Genomic DNA, 16757 nt, shown 5'->3' with positions numbered 1-16757 from the left:
CTCGACGGACGGCTCCACGAGGACGGACGGCTCCTCGACGATGGAGGGTTCCTCGACGACGGACGGCTCCTCGACGGAATTCACGACCTCCACGACCAACGCCTCGACGGTTGGCTCTTCGACGACCAACGCCCGGAAGGCCAGGGTGCGGGCCCTCTCGAGGGTGTCGAGAAGCAGGGATGCTCGGACATCGTCCCTCAACTTGCCCTGGATGAGCAGACCGGAAATGCGGTACCAATCTTGGGGGTAGGTGAACGCCAGATGGTATCTGGTGTGCCAGACTTGGCGGTGAACGTCGTAGAGGAAAACGTCGATAGTGCGTGCCATCTGTAGATGGATATCGTGAGCCGAATGCAACAGACGTAATAAATCGGTATCGCTCACCTCCTCAAACGACGACATGACATCGTCGCGGAGAACATGGGAGAAGAGATGATCCACCGCCGGGTCGACGCGAGGTTGAGTATCTGAATTCTCTTTGCACACGAGCAGGGCATCTGGGGATGTTGTCAAACAGGTGACACAAAGGAAGATTGAATACTGAATACTACGCACAAGTGTCAGAAGCAAGTGCGACGATGGCGACCTGCACCGGGAGCGCAGAATAAACGTTGATACCCGGGTGGGACCATGACAGCTTCACGCCGTCTTGGTACGTGGTGTATAGGACTCTGGGTTCAGGACTGGCATGTAGGGTAAGTACTAGCCTTCACAGCAGGCGAAGGAGGGTACTCACAGAGACATTGTGAGGTGTCGATGAGCCACTTGGTTGTGAGCCACTTGAGCGTCGAGATGGATGGGAAGTGAGAACAAGCATGGGGCTGAGGGGCAGCCATGTTTATGAAGGGAGAAGACAAAGCAAAGAGCACCGTCGGGACGCGCATAGTCTCGCATCATCTTATCACCTCAGATTAGATAGGCGCTATCATGCTGAGGTCTGACCAGCTATTGGATCTCCTCGAGCGATGGAATGGGCATTTGCGCAAGCCTTATGCATATGTATCTCCACGACGACTTGTACAGGATAATGATTGGTGCACAGACATCTCCCGACCTCCGAGCTTCAGCCTCGACGCGCCACCGCCGCCCCTCTCCAAACCGCCGGCCTAATCTGCACCGCACCACACCTCATCGCACCACACCACACCGCAGCGCACCAAAGCACCGAACGCCCGCCTCAAACCACACAAAGCGAGGTCCGCCCGCAGTGCGCAGTACGAGGTCGCATCGCGCATCTCACTCACCGCCAACACCAAGCTCGGGCTCAGGCTGGGCCTCCTCCTCCTTGTTCTCGTCGTCGTCCATATCGTCGTCATCGGCTTCATTGATGATAGCGTTCACGATGCCTTCGACGGCGAACAGATGCTCGTGATACTTCAACATGGCCTTCGAGTACGCCTCCATGAAGGCCCAGAAGATAATGGACCGAGGCAGGAGCACGGTAACAGTGAACGTGGGAGCCAAGTCCGGTTGGTCTTCCCGGGGGTATTCTGAGATCTCAACGGAGCGAGCGCGCTAGATAACAAAGGGAATCAGTAGTGGCCAAGCCGACGCGGCCAGTGAATGGACATACCAGGTCAGGCTTGAGTTCCGTCTTGGGGTCGATGTCAATGATGTCGACATACATAGTTTCCTCGGCCTCAGGGGCCTGTGTGTCCGCAGGAGGGATGATCAAGAGAACACCTGTACGGACGGAGATGATGAGTGCAAGTCGTGTTCCAAGGAGCGAATGCCACTTACTCGTACTGGGGGTACATTCGACAATCTTGACGCTAGCGATCCCCGTGAAGTAGGTGCCTTTGACCATGGTGTCCTTGATATCGAAGACCACCTTGCCTTTCCTGCAGCCAATGAGAGTAAGTCGAGCAGACCACCAGTGGACAGAAGGGATGTTGAACATACTGATACACGGACATTGAAAACGAGACTGAGCAAATCCGGGAGGATAGTAAAAGGTAGTGGCGTCGCGAGGTGGTGGACGTGGTACGAGTGAGCAGTAAAGAAGGCGAATTTTCAGCATATTTTGTTACTGGGACAAGAGAGACAAAGACGATTGTTCGCCATCGGGAGCAAGCCACGCCAGCTCAAGGCGCGTCCACTGGTCCAGGATCGTTATCGTCCCAATCACATGATCGTGGGGTTGTCTGATTAAGGTCACCCTCGCTTCACGCTGGACTGCTCGCACCATCTCTGCTCGACATTCCCCCGTCTCGGTCAACGTCTTGAACCCGTCGTCTCAGATTCCAAGCACGACATAGAAGGACTCCGACCGAGAGGCACCCGGCTCAGTGCGTATCGCGCTATCAGGATCATGTCGGTGCGTCCCATCTCAACCCCATATTTCTCTTCTTTTCTGCTTCTCATGCCGATGTCAGGCCAACCCCATCGGGACACGTCGCCAATCGCGGAACACGCTTCGCAGCTTGGCGCAGAGATCTGCAATCCGGAATCCTCACTGAGCGAAGTATGTCGATGGCCAGCTCTCCCGCCGAAAGACCACGGACACCACAGGCGAGGGACGCTACCCCCGAGGAGGTTCCTTGGCAGAATCACGGGCTTCCTGGGGCTCCTTATGTCCAGGGCCCTCATGACTGCGACGTCCCACCATGCTCACCAGCTCCGTCCCACTTGCTAACGCTCTCCCGGCTTCTCGGAGTCGCGTGCGAAGATGGAAGCCGAGGACGTCGTGCGGTCCAACACCTACTCCGGACCGAGTCTTGAGAGCGCGGAGAGTGTACGTTGAGGGCCGTAGCCTGAGGCCGACAGTAGCGACACGAATGCACACTTGAGCGCTTGGCACGTGGAGGTACGTATCGTAGTGCATCGCGAGTGCATCCGCTAATCGCCTCCGTCGTCGTGGAATTACACCCAGCCCGTTTGGCTTTGCGCGTCTCGACTCGAGTGACGCGGCCGGGCGATAGGGTACGCTACGCGTGGCGACGAACAGCACAGTGTTCAAAGATCCCTGGACGACGGACCTCGACGACGAGGAGCGAGAGATGCGTCGTATCTAACATATACACGAAGTTTGTCCACGTATATAGGTTGAATGGACTCGTTATTTTCCCAGGCGGATGGTGTACGCGCCCCCCCCACATGGTACGTAAACTCTAACTTCCTTTTTTGATCGATCGAGATTCAGATCTCACGAGACGGTTGCCGAGTGAACGAATAATCATCCGAAACAGTACAATCGCTGGGATCCTTACTCCTCCTCCCTCCCGTACTCAAAACTCAATGCAATCCAAGAAATATCCCCAACACCCCTACTGCCACGGCGGCGAGAACTTCTGCGACATTCGGGACGTGTTTGTCTCGCGTGGTCCGGATGTCGACTCCAAGGCCGACGGCTGCACTCCGTGAGGACAATCAAACTCTAACGAAGGCGAGTCTATGTGTTTTTGCGATATTGCTTGTGCTTAACAAAGTACATTAGGCCTGCCTTACCACCGACGACTGGCGCAGCAACATACCTCCCGAGGAGCGCATTCCCGACAACATACCGACGACGACGACGAGGAGCTTGCCCACTTGAGTCACTTAGAAGTCGACGGGGCATTCGCTGTCGAGTCTCCTCGTAGCTCGAGGCAGCCGTTCATCGCCCTCTTCTTCTCCCTCTTTCGCACTCCGTACCCGTCCGGGATCATGTCCCATGCCTGCAGCTTTGCCCACATACGGTCCTGCTCCGTCTGGCTCGGCTGGTGCGGGGTGGTGGTATTGGTTGGGGCGTTCATGGCTCGAAAGGTGAGTGGAGATATATGAGGGAGTGGAGGAGTACGCTGAAGTGCAGTTGTCGCACGAGCGTCAGAGCCTATTATCCCCTCCAAAGTACCGCAGCGACTTACTCGCACTCAAAGATGGCCACAAATAGCTATAATCTTTGCGCACATTGGTCGTCCAGTAATCGACGGTACGCTACGCTTCTAATTGAGGCCATTCCAAGCTCGATCTCACCATGCCAGGATTCCCACTATTAGCATAGGCCCAAATAAGATTACCCTCGGAAAATAACGCGGCGCTCTCTGGCACATGTGCGTCCACGCACAGATGAGACTCCCTCATCGGCTGGGGGAATCAAGGATCCAAATAACCACAATCCAGAGCGCCTAGCTGCGATGGCGTTCCGGGTCACCTGTTGGGCGCCATTCCGGCAGCCTCGTGGCGCTATGTCTCCTCGGCACCGGTACCGCTCCTCGCCGATGCCGGACCGTCGGCGTCTCCTTGCACCCTTTCACACACTCGACAACTCAAGACACTCGGCTACGTGGCGCTCATGGCTGGCGACGGCACGAACGACGTCGGTGCACTCAAGCAGGAGGATCGTTGTCTTCATTGTCGGTGTCCCCGGAATCCGTTTCTCCATGGCTGTCCTCTCCGCATGGTTCTCCTCTTGGAAGCTGGGAAACTTCAAGCACGAGACGTACGAGAAGCGGATGCGGCTGAGATCGAGAAGCGGAAGAGTCCAAGCACAGGACATTCCTCCCCAGCACGTCGCGCTTCACACCCTCGCACGGTGTCTTCAAGGGCGTCGGTGGTCGTCCCTCGAAACCCTCCCATCCTCATCCTCCCCCACACCGCACCGGCACCCGCACACGTGCAGGCGGCACCGCCGGCCTCGTCGTTGCGGCGGGAGGGAGTTTGAAGCTTTCGCCACCAACCCTCAGCGGTTCGCCGACGATCCGTGCCCCTTTCTCCTTCACAACGTCGTTTCTCAGCCTTCGAGCCCTTTGGATGCCCTGTTGCCCAAACCGTCCATTGTGACGCGAGTGAATCCATTCGTACATGTAGTAGCGTACTTCTCCAATCGCGAAGTATCCCAGGCTTTCGAGTGCAAGGGACCCCGCGCCGTAGGCGAGTAGAGGCGACCATTGGCATTGTCACGCGGTGTTACCCTTCTTGTGCGAAGGTGGGCCAACGCGGGCCAACGCGAGGGAAATCTGTCTCAAAGGTAATCGAATTCACAGTAATTACGGGATACAGTAGGATAGATGGGCAGGTACACTCATGCAGGCGCATACAGGCATAATACTGGCCAGCGCTCAATACTACGTAGCTTACTGCGGAAGGATGAACACAGGCACTACATCGTCAGGCAGCGTCAGCAGAGCTATTCAGGACAGTGTATAAACGGGTGCATCGTACCTGTCGTCTTCATCCTTCGGTAATGGCCTTTGGTGACCCACGAGGGCTTCAGGCCTGGGGTAAGTCCAAGCAGTCTGTCATCGACATCTCGCTTGATCCCCAGAAGGACGGGTCGCCATTCACCGAGTGTGTTAGGGGTTTCAGACCACTGCCAGAGCTGGATACCCCGCATAGAGTGGTGATAGAACAGGTCTCCAACGTGCAGCGTCGGGTGCGGAGTAAGGTCGGGCGGGTAACGCAGCGCTTGCTGAGAGATGGGCAGAGGCTGACCCTTGCCGACCTTGACGTGCCACCACACGTTGTCTTCCTGCGCACTCTTGCTTTTGCCTTTGCCTTTTCGCTCTGCAGCCTTTTCCTCCTGAGTCTGGGCGTGAGGAAAGTCGGAGGAATCGTAAAGCTAACAATCATGACATCAGTTGTGACGGTAATTCCAAGGACGACAACAAGGACGTACGTATGGATCCAGGGATGGAAGGCACAGAGCAAGTTCGGGGGTGGGCACCGAGGGTGCCGTCTGGCTCAGGGCGGTCTTCTGCTGCGCTTTCCGATGCGCTATACGCGTGGACGAACGTGCGGTGTCGCGAGACTGTTCGGACTCCGATTCAGGGTCAACGTCCATGGGTTCGAACTTGGACAGCACTGGTGTGCCCGGGCAGCTAACAGAGGGCGGAGGACGGTAGCTCGGATCCAGAGTAACCGAGCCCACAGAGGGAGCAGGGGTTGTTACCCACGACGCGGCGGGAGTAGGTGTTCGTGAGGATATGTTGCGCGCAGCCATGTTCACAGACGAGAGGGTGGTTGCAGACTTCGCCGAGGACGGAGCCCTTGGCGATCGTGGACGCGTCCACAGTGGCGCATTCTCGGCGGGCTCTGCTTTCACGGGTAGTGCACTGTTCACGGTTCATGGTGAGGATTTAGCTGACAACCAGTGAGGAGGCACTCACGAGGACATCTTCCCAAATTCCCTCAATATGGTGGGCAGTCGAGGGCGGACACAGTACGGTGGCGCAGGCGAGGCGAAGTCCAAGAATGTCGGACCTGCCTCAGTCTTCTCCACACTAGCGTGAAAGTTGTAGTGAGGGCCCTTCCTGCGAGCCATGGGTGAAGCAGAGTAGAACGAGAGAGATGATGTTGAGCGAAACGTTGACGAGGCGGTGAGTGGAGATGCTGAAACGTGGCCTGAAGGGGTTGAGTGTGCTAGAACGACGTTGTCCTCACGCCACTCATCTTCATAAAGATGCTTAGTGAATCAACGACCAAAGGGAAGTCCTCAACGAGGCCGATGGCATAATGATCCTTCTTACCTCGTCGATTATTTCTCACACTCACCGGACCCGGAGGCGTCCCAAGCTTTTGATCGTGACATCAGATTACTTCGGGGGAAATTAGTAGCTACATGCAGTTGCTACAGTCCAAGAGCAGGCGCGGGGAACCATGTCAGGATGAGGATGAGAATACAGAAAAACGACACAGCCCAGGCAAGAGAACCGGAGGAGTTCGCCGACGACTGGTCATCGGAGTTTCGGACCTGCTGGGGTAAATCGTGTGTTTGACCTGCATGCAACGCCTAAGTAATCAGGAAGCATCTCGATGCACGAACGTACTTACGAGATTCTTGAAATTGTTCTATAGTTTTCCATATCACGCAGGGCGACGGACTGTCGACGTTCGTGACGCCCGCAGCTATGAGAAACTCATCGGTGTCGGGTAGGTAGCAGGCCTAGTGCGAATGAGTATCTAGCCGCATCGCTATTGGGAATAGATACGTACTGCGATGGCCAGACACTCCGCTTGCTTGGGGATAGACAGTTGATAGAGGACGCGCACCTCAGCAGGGCCAGCACCTTCCTCCCGACCGAGGAAGTCCGTGATGTCCCATACCGTCAACTGCCCCGCAGTAGTTCCGCCCAACAGGGCGAAACCGCCGTGAATCCAGATTGCCGGAGTCGGAACTTTGCGCAGAACCTTGTGGTCAACCGTGCAGACTGGATCGCCCGAAGCGAGAGAATATACGTCGAAGCCGCGGTCGACGTTGGAGACAGCAATCAGGCTGCCGTCATGGGAAATGCTGGCGAAGGCACTGTGAAGGGAGTGAATGAAGCACGCGTACTCGAAGGGAATATCACGTACACTAGACCGCTCAGCGGAAACGTACGAACCCGCATCCAGGTTGAAATATCATAGAGGCTGGGTGTGGTGAGCGAAGCTAGCAAAGAAGAGATACGCGATACCTACACGATACCATGATAGAGGTAAGTTGCTGCTAGGCGCTGCTGCGATGGAATCCACCGGATGCTTGTTACGAGGATCTCCTTGGCTTCATTGTGTGAGTTCTTCGGGGGTCCGTCGAGGGTTTTCTTGTGGACGTAATTCGGAACTAAATAACACAATCATTTGAGACAGGAGAGTACCGACGGACAGCCTCGACGAGGACTTACCACCGTCTCGTTGCCACTGCCAAATCGACAACTCTGGCCCGGCACCCGATGCCAGTAAGGTAGCGTTGGGAGCCAAACATTCGACGGGGTATCGCTGAGCAAAAAAGCCAGAAATCTCTATCGTGTCCTAGAGCAGTGAAATGGTCAATTTGAGCAACAGAGGGACGTAATCGTACTTTACCCCGCCAAAAGACATCCACGCGATGTGTCCATCGCCCAAGCCACACATGAGCCCTGGATCGCTAGACGGCCATACAAGCTCAAGAACCTCGCTAGGCCCCGTGTAAACATAACAGAGTCTGCCGCTATCGACGTCCCAGATGCAGATACGTCCGTCGAGGCCACCGGTGGCCAAATACGTCCCACTAGGGCTGAAGACAACATTGGTGATGCCCTTGGTGTGGCCGTTAGACATCTTGTGAAGTTCTCGATAGCGGAGAGCCATAACTGAATGAGTGCACGACAAGAGAAGACGGCGCGTTGCTGACAGTGATAAACGATCGGAGGAGGAGGGAGGAGGGACGGCGGACGCCACTCGGTGCTGAAGACGCGTGCATCACACGCGCCGAGGCACGATCACGTGCGCATCTGATGTCACCGGTACCGCACAACGGCGCTAGCTTGTTGTGCTCTGCAACCTTGAACCTTGACAATGACCTCCGCTCCCCCTCCCCCATCAACATAACATCCGGCGTGTTCGGCACTCTACAACTGGTTACATACGCAAGGAAATACTGCAATCGACGCAGAATGCTCTACACGCTCAAGATCTGTAGGGCGACTTCGTGTTCCGGAGCCCAGCTGGATTCCTGCAGCCTCGTGGAGGCTAAGCTAGGTGCGCGACATGCTTTGTTGTCCCGGGTATATATCACCCTCAGACGAACGCGCTCCTCTACTCCTTCCCCATCATCCAACGCCTCTCGACGAGTCGACGAGCCATCCCTCTTCTCGCCACCCACCCTCGTCTCAGCTCAGCACTTCTCCCTCCTACCCACAACATGCCTTTGTTCGAGTACGTGTATGTTGTTTCCGTGCTCACATGCATGTACTGACGCTGAAGTGGTATATAGGAAAGCCGTCATCAAGTTCGACAATGCGAAGACCATCTGCCAGGAGGACGGTCTTGCCCGCGTGTCTCGCACCAGGGTTATGGTCGTTCAGTGCGCCTCCGACACCTGTGAGTCCTTTGTTCGCACTCTCGCTGCTGATTGATCTCACCGGCAGCCCAGTCGCCCTCATTGTGTGCGAGCTTGTGCAGGAGTGCCTCAGTGCCAGGCCTCCCAACGTGATTGTCTGCTCTCCCATCGTGGACGACATCCTGTTTGACTTCAGCGAGAGTGTAAGTCTATGTCCACGTCTCAGCTTATGCTTGCTCACGGCTCGTGCACAGTCGAAGCTGACGGTCGGCATCTTCCACGAGAATGTCTACCACTACATCAAGTTCCAGGAGGATACCGCCTTCTGGGCCTTCACCGGTGTCGTGGCTGGGGCTAAGGGCCTTCTCGCCACTCGTCGCGTTGAGATACAGGACATGTTGGAGACCGTCCTCGATACCATTCCGATGGTCGAGAATCCGCATGCTGTCCCCCCCGAGTACGTTGTGGCTGATGCCGCTACAGGCTCTAACGAGTAGACAGCCTTCACGCTCTCGCCAATGCTCCCTCACGCCTCCGACCTATCCCTGTACAAATTGTACTTCCGCCGTGTTCCGTCTGCTGTTGTATGCTCCTAGATGCGTAGTCCGTGCGATACATAATGATTTGTTCTGCTTCATCTTCGTAGCGCCGGTGGCGCGTGTGCAGCAAGGACCCGGCCGCGGTCCCGTGGCGCGAGCGCCTGTCCTCACCAGCCTAGTAAGGCACCGCGTCGTCAGCCTTTCCACTGCCAGCACGCATACAATGAGCCAAGACGAAACCCCACTAACAACGAACAACGAAAGACTCCGCTGGGAGTCCTTGTTCTTAAGGCTCTTTGTTTCTCAAGCTTGACATGGCCGTCGAGTTCCAGTGGCTCTCGCTCTCTCTATTCCTCTCGTTCCAACCACACGTCTATTTCCCTCGTTACCCTCGCTACCGACATGTCTCTCATTCTCTCTCACAAGGAGGTCGTTCAGGTGAGTCACGCAAGTAATGTCAGTCGTAGACCCAACTAACAACTGCTCTGCGCAGGTTGGCCTACGTATCACGTCATCCGCTGACCTCGACTCCTTCGGCGATCGTGCCGCTGCGAGACCGAGTGTAGGACGAAGGCTGGAGGATCTGAGAGTTATAATCTATGAACAGTTCTCCGTGGCCTCCTTGCAACGGTGCCTTTGCCTGGCCCCAAACCTCGTCGACCTCGATCTCCTTCTCTCGCTCCCCGACTCAGACGTTCCCGGCATCCTGGACAACATCATCCTCCCAGAACTGCGCTTCTTCCGTACCAATATCCCGCATGCTCTACTCCGGCCTTTCCTTGCTGCCCACGACAGAATGTCGATTCTGACATTGGATGCTTGTTCATCGACTGAATCCCCGTGTCCGCTTAGCGCATCCCACCTCCCGCACCTCAAGTGTGTCACAGGGCCTGCACCATGCGTTTCGTCCTTTGTCAATCAGGGGACGTTTCGCCTGACCATGAGCTCTCCAGACGGCGCCTGCAGCACCTCGCTTCTACTTCGTTCATTGCCACTGCCACTCCCCTCCTTGTATGCCCTCACGATCGATTTCCCCGCGAACGATCACGATGTCTTGCTGAGCGTTGTGGCCAGCTGCTCGGGTGTCAGGAAACTCAAGCTCATGGAAAAGCCTTCGCACAAGGTAAGTCTTGTTCCTATGAGCCTATGTGCTGCTCTAAACGTCTATGACACCATGCAGTGTCGTCGTGGCCGACTGTCGACCCGTCGCGCATGGAATGACACCACAACGTGGTCTAAAGCGTTGTTAGGTCTACCTCTTCTTGAAGAATTCATGCTTCGCACCACGTCCAAGCTCGTGCAACGCTCTGGCAGTGAGGACGAAGAACGCAAGACGTTCGTGCGATGGACTAGTGGACTACGTTCAGCCACGCGAGGCCAACCAAACCACCACCCTGCGTTATATCACATCGGGGTATGGTATTCTGCCGACGATGATGACAGGGGCGTTGTCACGCACTGGTCTAAGTGCGGGCAGAATTGGTGCCACATGTCCACCATGCTGAACCCCCCACAGGGATATGAGTTCATCTAAGTGAGTATATTGTGCGCAACCTCCACGTTTTGCTCACTGATGATCTCGATGACAGGCAGTGTGGCACTCGCCTCGCTTTCGGACGATCCACGATGGCGGACGGGCTCGGGTGGTCGTCATCTAGACGGTTATGACCACCGGGGGCGTTGGCTCCGCTTATTTTCGATGTGCAAAGGACAATGTAACTGTACCCGTATCAATTAGAGCTGGCTTTGATCTCGCTGCTATACGTGTGTGGCTGGTAAATACAAAGTGAATACAAAGCACCTTGCCCGACATTGACTATACCGACACCCGCCAGCTGTGGTTCTATCCTACACTCGTCCCGCCATGTCTGTGTGTTCTACCCCATCTCTGTCGTCCCTCGACTTAGACCATATGTTGCCCCACGACGAAACCGAGACCTCTGAAATGCTCACATTAAGCGCTGAGCTCGGCCTGAACGCCGAAGAGCGCGACGAGGACCCAGCAAGCGCGTTCGAACCACTCTCCTCGCCACTTCTACTCTCTTATTCCCCCACGCTCACCGCCAGTCCTGCACCCTCCAGTACTTCCAAACTCACGCCCAAAGTGCGAGACCGGCGCGGGAAGCATGCAGAAGCCCAGCCACACGAACTTGGGAGGGCGACTGGCCCTCAGCTGCGCGCATTCGGTCCATATGACAACCTAGAAGGATCTGAGCTTTATGCAACTCTCCTGGATGAGCTTGAAGTACTATCCGCGTCGTCCGCTGGATTGTTACATGGTATCTCCAGACTGGTCTGTGAACACGTATGTGATTGCATCCTGTATACGCTCCATATACGCTCACACGCGCTCCTCACTCTGTCCGCATGGATCCTCAGGATGCCAAAGGCACTGTACGGACTCCCTCAATGGACAAACGCGTGTTAGACAAGATGTCTGGTGTCGATACCACTTTGCGCGTGGCATATAACGCGTTAACTCGCGGGGATAGTAAGCATCGTCTCCCATCCTCACTTCTTCGCTCACTCAGTCGTCTCAGGGCATACCAGAGAGGCCCTGAGAATCTCTAAACGTCAAGACTGGAATCGTTCGGTTCGCGGTCTTCGCGGCAAGCTCGCATCCGCCAAGCACAATGTCGTCACGCTCAAGGCGAGAGCATCGCGGGATCAGAGACGCATCGCGAAGTTGGAGCAAGACCTCATAAGTCCTCCGTGGACGCCTCAAGTCCTTGAAGATGCCTCACCGAGTTCGACCTGCGTTTCGATCCCTCACCCTGAACTCTCCTCACCGGCGAGCAAGAGTTTTGCAGATGCGAAAGAGGTATGTGATATTGCATCGACAATGTTTCTATGCTCACTATGTGGATATGTGTAGGAGGTGCACATCGCGGCCGAAAAAGACGTTGTGAAGCCTTGTGCGCACACTGCCTATGCTGACATGTTCTTGGTATGTTCTCAGCAACCATCCATTATACCGCGCTAGCTGATCAATTCTGGAATCGCAGCGACGTGTCTTTGCGCTCGGCACGCCACGCCTTATGATATTTTCTGCTCTATCAGTGGTGGTTCTCGTCATCCTCTCCTGCATGTGGCCCCGACCCCCTCTTGATCGACCGGTGAACAACCCATCTCACACGGACGGTTCGGTCCACCCTATTTGGGAAAGAGCAAGATCTCGCCATACGGTTCCATTGCCATCCTAGTGATCTGGTCCCGATTTTGACGAGTACCTTGTAATTAATAAATGTAATTTCGTCTATTGATGTCCTTGTAGTCGCTCGCCGGTGTCCATGTGATGTTAATCTTATCAAATGGCATCTTTGCCCTTCAACGTCCTCCCTCGTCCTCCCTCGTAGTCCGCCGGCCCCCTCCACCGGAATGCCCGTCTGCAGATGCAGCGAGTGCATCGTGTTCAAGTACTACGACGCCCGCGGTGAACTACAGGCTGGGCAGTCACAGCCGTCTAGGATATACAAGCAGCACAATGCCCGGGACAAGATCCGTCAAGCCGCTGCTGGACAGGCCAGAAACAAGACGGAGAATGCGATCCTTTTGGAGGCATTGCACAATAGTGGGTCTAACCCGACCGCGCGGATACCTATCCGCCACAGCGACGAACCAGGTCGCCCGGAGCGCGCTACTACCTCATCTGCACAGGTTGTAAGTCTTCGGTGCTGAATCCTTCCATACGTACGGACTCACGATCACTTCTATTCCGCAGGATCGCCATGCTGTCCATCAGCGTACGGAACTCGTCTCGAAGCTTAACTCTGCTCGCGACGTGCGAGCCGCTTCCATCCCTGCTCAACCGAGACTTGTCTTCCTCAACAAGCCCACGTCAGCCACTGACACGCCTGGCGAGCTTGACGGGAACATGGGCGATAATGCGGTCTTCCGTGCCTATCAAGATTGGCTTCACGAGCAGCTTCTTCAATACGGAGACCTTCCAGCAGTGGGCGATAAGTATGTCGACGGGTGCTACGCTGGCCAGGTCAAGAAGCTACGCGAGGAGCTGAGCCGTCTCGCCGGGCTCAGAAACAGGGCGTGGGCTCGCCTGATCAACGAGACGTTGTTTGATTTCAATGCCGATCCGACCCAGAATGAGCCTGATGCTCTTGTACTCCGTATGCATCTCCATCGTATTCGCAAAGACACATATACTCATTGCCGGCTGAAGCTCAACGTCCCTCAGGCTTGGATCTACCGCCGTTCATCGTCGCAGCATTGCTGATGGTGACCATCTGCCATTCGATCGCCTCCCTCTCCTTCCCCCAGGTGGAGTACGTCCTCGCCACCCTGCGTGTCGTGCTGTTTGGTGCATTGACCTTCAGCCTCGTCGATCGCACGGTAACTCGATCAAGCCTGACTCCCGAACAGGCTGCGCTCTTGCAGAGCATCCCTCTGGACATTCGAACAGTCATCGATATGCTTGGCGTTGAACCCGATGTTACGCGATACGCCTGCTGTCTGGACTGTTTTGCCATCTATCCACCTGATCCATCCAAGCCCGACGATCCGTACCCCCATCACTGCACTCGACAAGAGACAGACCAACCTCAATGCGGCGCGCTTCTCGTGAAGAAGGAGGTGATCGGTCCGAAGCACAAGTCCGATCCACCACGCTCGGTCTTCAGAGCGCTCCGTATCTATCCATATCATTCGTTGAAGGTCTGGCTCACACAGTTACTCCGCCGCCCCGGCATGCGGGACATCATGCGCAACGCGTGGAAGCAGAACACGTCCACGAAGTGTGACGACATCATGGGTGCACCAGCCATTCAGGAGTTCAAGGGTCCGGACGGGGAAACATTGTTCTCCGTTCAGCTGGACGGGTCCATCCATCTCGTCTTCAGTTTGTTCATTGACTGGTTCAACCCCTTCGGCAATAAACAAGGCGGAAAGTCCCACTCCATCGGAGCCATCTACATGGCTTGTCTCAATCTCCCTCCACATCTGCGCTATCGTCCGGAGAACATTTACCTCGCTGGGGTGATTCCTGGTCCTCGAGAGCCGACCGTCTTCGAGATCAATAGCCTCATTCAGCCCCTCGTCGACGAACTCCTCGCGCTCTGGAACACCGGGATATACGTCGAGAGAAGTGGGAAAGAGAGTGGGGGTCTGGCTCTGGCTGCTCTCATTCCGCTTGTCTGCGATCTCCCCGCTGTGCGCAAGGCCGCGGGGGTTGGCGGCCATAGCGCAACCTACTTCTGCTCCTTCTGCATGCTCCCACATTCGGACATCTGCAATCTTGAACGCTCCCAGTGGCCTCGCGCGAAGACATGGTCTGAGCACCTCCACCTGGCGCGCGAGTGGCGAGACGCTACTTCCGATGCTAAACGAGAAGCCATCTTCACCCAGCACGGCATTCGTTGGTCAGAGCTACTGCGTCTCCCGTACTGGGACTTCACACGCTTCGCCGTCTTGGACGTCATGCACAATATCTTTCTAGGCGAACTCCGTCATCACTGGCGTGATCTATGGAAGATTGGCCGCTCCGGAGGTCAGAAGGGAGCGAACAGTGCCCTACACACGCCGCAGGAGCAGGAGACACAGCTGAGACGCATACGTACCGCCATGGAGAACCGAGTGGAGAACACCCTCGCTAGCATGAGGAAGGACTACCTCTCTGGTGTCGCACGGTTCAATCGTGTCATCGGACACACCTCGGGAAACCCGACCCGACGAGAATATGCTGTCGTGCTATTGGAATGGGTCAGGACATACATTATCTGTCTGCCACTGGATGCTGAACGTTGTCTTCGTCATAGGTTGACGCAAATGGTATCCACAAGCTCGAGCTTCCGCCCCCAATGGCTGAGGCGACCCAACAATATCGTCTCCCATATGATGAGCCTCCCAAGCCGACTCGATTCGCCCCGAGCAGTCAAGACCTGCTGCAGATACAGGAAGACATATCAGCCACGATCGTGCCTTCTTGGCTTGAGAAGGTGCCGTCGACCTTCGGTACAGCTAAAGGCGGCAAGCTCAAAGCCGACCATTGGCGTACTGCATGTACTGTGAATGCGGTGATCACTCTAGTCCGACGTTGGGGTACTGCAAACTCGGACCCCGAAGAGCTTGAAGCCTTGAAGAACTACATACATCTTGTCGTCGCCGCAGACTTCGCCTCTCGTAGATCTATGACGCCCGTTCGAGCCGCGGCGTACGAGCATCACATGGAGGCATATCTACGAGGCCTCATCCGGATCTATCATCATACCCTTGTCCCTAATCATCACCTCGCCCTGCACCTGCGACGTTTCCTCGACGCATTCGGCCCAGTCCATGGTTGGTGGACTTATCCTTTCGAGCGGTACAACGGGTTGCTGCAACGCCTGAAGACCAACTTCAAGGCTGGTAAGTTCAGTATCCTTCGTTAACCAGGAGTAGAAAATTCTAACATGTCGTCTCGTCCTCTGCATAGCTGAGATGGCAACGACGTTCATGCGTTACTGGTACATCGGGACAGCCTTGCGGTGGCTTATCCGCACGGTCCTGTGGCCATCTATTGAAGAGTACGACGTCATGGTGAAAAGCTTTGAGAGGGCTTTCAGTGATACTGTCCGGGGCACCCGAGTAACCGACATCCTCGCCTCCAATGGCGCCGACCTCGACAAAGCTGACTTCATGTACGATCGGCATGAGGAGAGTGCCCTAACCGCGGATGTCTACCAGATGCTCCTCGAGCACGTCAATGCCTTTCGAACACCCGCACCCTTCCTATCTGCCCACAGTCCTGCAAATGACGGCAAGGCTCGCCTGCATCCCGCAGGACAGTTCGTTTCGTCTATACACCAGAAGGGTATTCGCTTTGCCACAAGAGCGAAGGGCTTGCGCGACTCATTCATCCTCTTCCGATCTGATGATGGCATGGTGAGGGCAGGACAGATCTCACAAATCTTCTACCACCATCGCATCGAGGAGAACTGCACAATCACCCAGCCTTACCTCATTGTCGACGCATACTCGGACTTGGCACCGGTCGATATCCCGAACGACCCATACCGAAGGTTTCCCGAGCTTGATACATGCCTTTACTACGACCGCTTCGAGCAGCAGCCGCAGCTCATCCCGGCTCACGGCGTTGTTGCACACTTCGCCGCATTCAAGTACATCCCCGACGGCATGAATGAGAGGTGCATCGTAGCAAGAAGCCTGGACAGGGTGAGTGAACTGTCGTTTCAAATAGTGTGGTATTGACCGTCTCACAGTCTTAGATGATACAAAGGTAAGTAGCTACATATCACACCTGGCGTTCTGCTGTGTCTCCACAGCGTACAACTGAGCTCCGCATTGTACGGAGGTGCACGCTTGTAGGCGGCCGGCGTGCACGCGGGTGCGCATTGTGCTCGGCTTGTGCACCGGCGTGCTCTATGGGTTCTGTCGGGAGCGCGAAAGACGAGCACTATAGAGCACGCCGGTGCACGAGCCGAGCACAATCGGCTCTTCCGGGTTGTACGGAGGTGCACGCTTGTAGGCGGCCGGCGTGCACGCGGGTGCGC

The 16757-nt window shown here is 55.8% G+C and overlaps 7 protein-coding genes across 7 annotated transcripts; 4 read left to right on the top strand and 3 right to left on the bottom strand.

The window, feature by feature from the left end:
- Positions 1-10: 10 nt before the first annotated feature.
- L226DRAFT_527651 (uncharacterized protein) lies at positions 11-1916 on the bottom strand (the record flags this gene model as incomplete). Its single annotated transcript, XM_067679148.1, has 8 exons — positions 11-327; positions 385-497; positions 556-683; positions 737-779; positions 1245-1515; positions 1574-1683; positions 1741-1841; positions 1903-1916. Coding segments are annotated over 8 exons (1097 nt in total), but the record flags the coding sequence as incomplete, so codon positions are not given.
- Positions 1917-5054: 3138 nt separating this feature from the next.
- Positions 5055-6241, bottom strand: L226DRAFT_576973 (uncharacterized protein; the record flags this gene model as incomplete). The annotated part of the gene is made up of 4 exons (XM_067685483.1): positions 5055-5080; positions 5143-5539; positions 5597-6032; positions 6087-6241. The coding sequence occupies 4 exons, from the start codon at positions 6239-6241 to the stop codon at positions 5055-5057; spliced, it is 1014 nt and encodes a 337-aa protein (XP_067528340.1).
- A 650-nt stretch (positions 6242-6891) lies between these two features.
- Positions 6892-7995, bottom strand: L226DRAFT_474442 (WD40 repeat-like protein; the record flags this gene model as incomplete). The annotated part of the gene is made up of 5 exons (XM_067676592.1): positions 6892-7222; positions 7273-7329; positions 7378-7519; positions 7581-7707; positions 7762-7995. 5 exons carry the CDS (start codon positions 7993-7995, stop codon positions 6892-6894), a joined length of 891 nt encoding a protein of 296 aa, XP_067528339.1.
- A 583-nt stretch (positions 7996-8578) lies between these two features.
- L226DRAFT_576971 (uncharacterized protein) lies at positions 8579-9213 on the top strand (the record flags this gene model as incomplete). The annotated part of the gene is made up of 4 exons (XM_067685482.1): positions 8579-8592; positions 8651-8757; positions 8810-8919; positions 8971-9213. 4 exons carry the CDS (start codon positions 8579-8581, stop codon positions 9211-9213), a joined length of 474 nt encoding a protein of 157 aa, XP_067528338.1.
- A 496-nt stretch (positions 9214-9709) lies between these two features.
- L226DRAFT_474443 (uncharacterized protein) lies at positions 9710-10789 on the top strand (the record flags this gene model as incomplete). The annotated part of the gene is made up of 2 exons (XM_067676593.1): positions 9710-10378; positions 10436-10789. The coding sequence occupies 2 exons, from the start codon at positions 9710-9712 to the stop codon at positions 10787-10789; spliced, it is 1023 nt and encodes a 340-aa protein (XP_067528337.1).
- Positions 10790-13461: 2672 nt separating this feature from the next.
- Positions 13462-13722, top strand: L226DRAFT_430853 (uncharacterized protein; the record flags this gene model as incomplete). The annotated part of the gene is made up of 1 exon (XM_067674696.1): positions 13462-13722. A coding segment is annotated over one exon (261 nt), but the record flags the coding sequence as incomplete, so codon positions are not given.
- Positions 13723-14685: 963 nt separating this feature from the next.
- Positions 14686-16455, top strand: L226DRAFT_474446 (uncharacterized protein; the record flags this gene model as incomplete). Its single annotated transcript, XM_067676594.1, has 3 exons — positions 14686-14967; positions 15024-15612; positions 15680-16455. 3 exons carry the CDS (start codon positions 14686-14688, stop codon positions 16453-16455), a joined length of 1647 nt encoding a protein of 548 aa, XP_067528335.1.
- Between the last annotated feature and the right edge of the window lie 302 nt (positions 16456-16757).

Source organism: Lentinus tigrinus (assembly GCF_003813185.1).
Source record: "Lentinus tigrinus ALCF2SS1-7 unplaced genomic scaffold L226scaffold_98, whole genome shotgun sequence".
Lineage (NCBI taxonomy): Eukaryota > Fungi > Basidiomycota > Agaricomycetes > Polyporales > Polyporaceae > Lentinus > Lentinus tigrinus.
The sequence above is the reverse complement of the archived record's forward strand: the minus strand, read 5'-3'. Positions and strand labels throughout refer to the sequence as shown.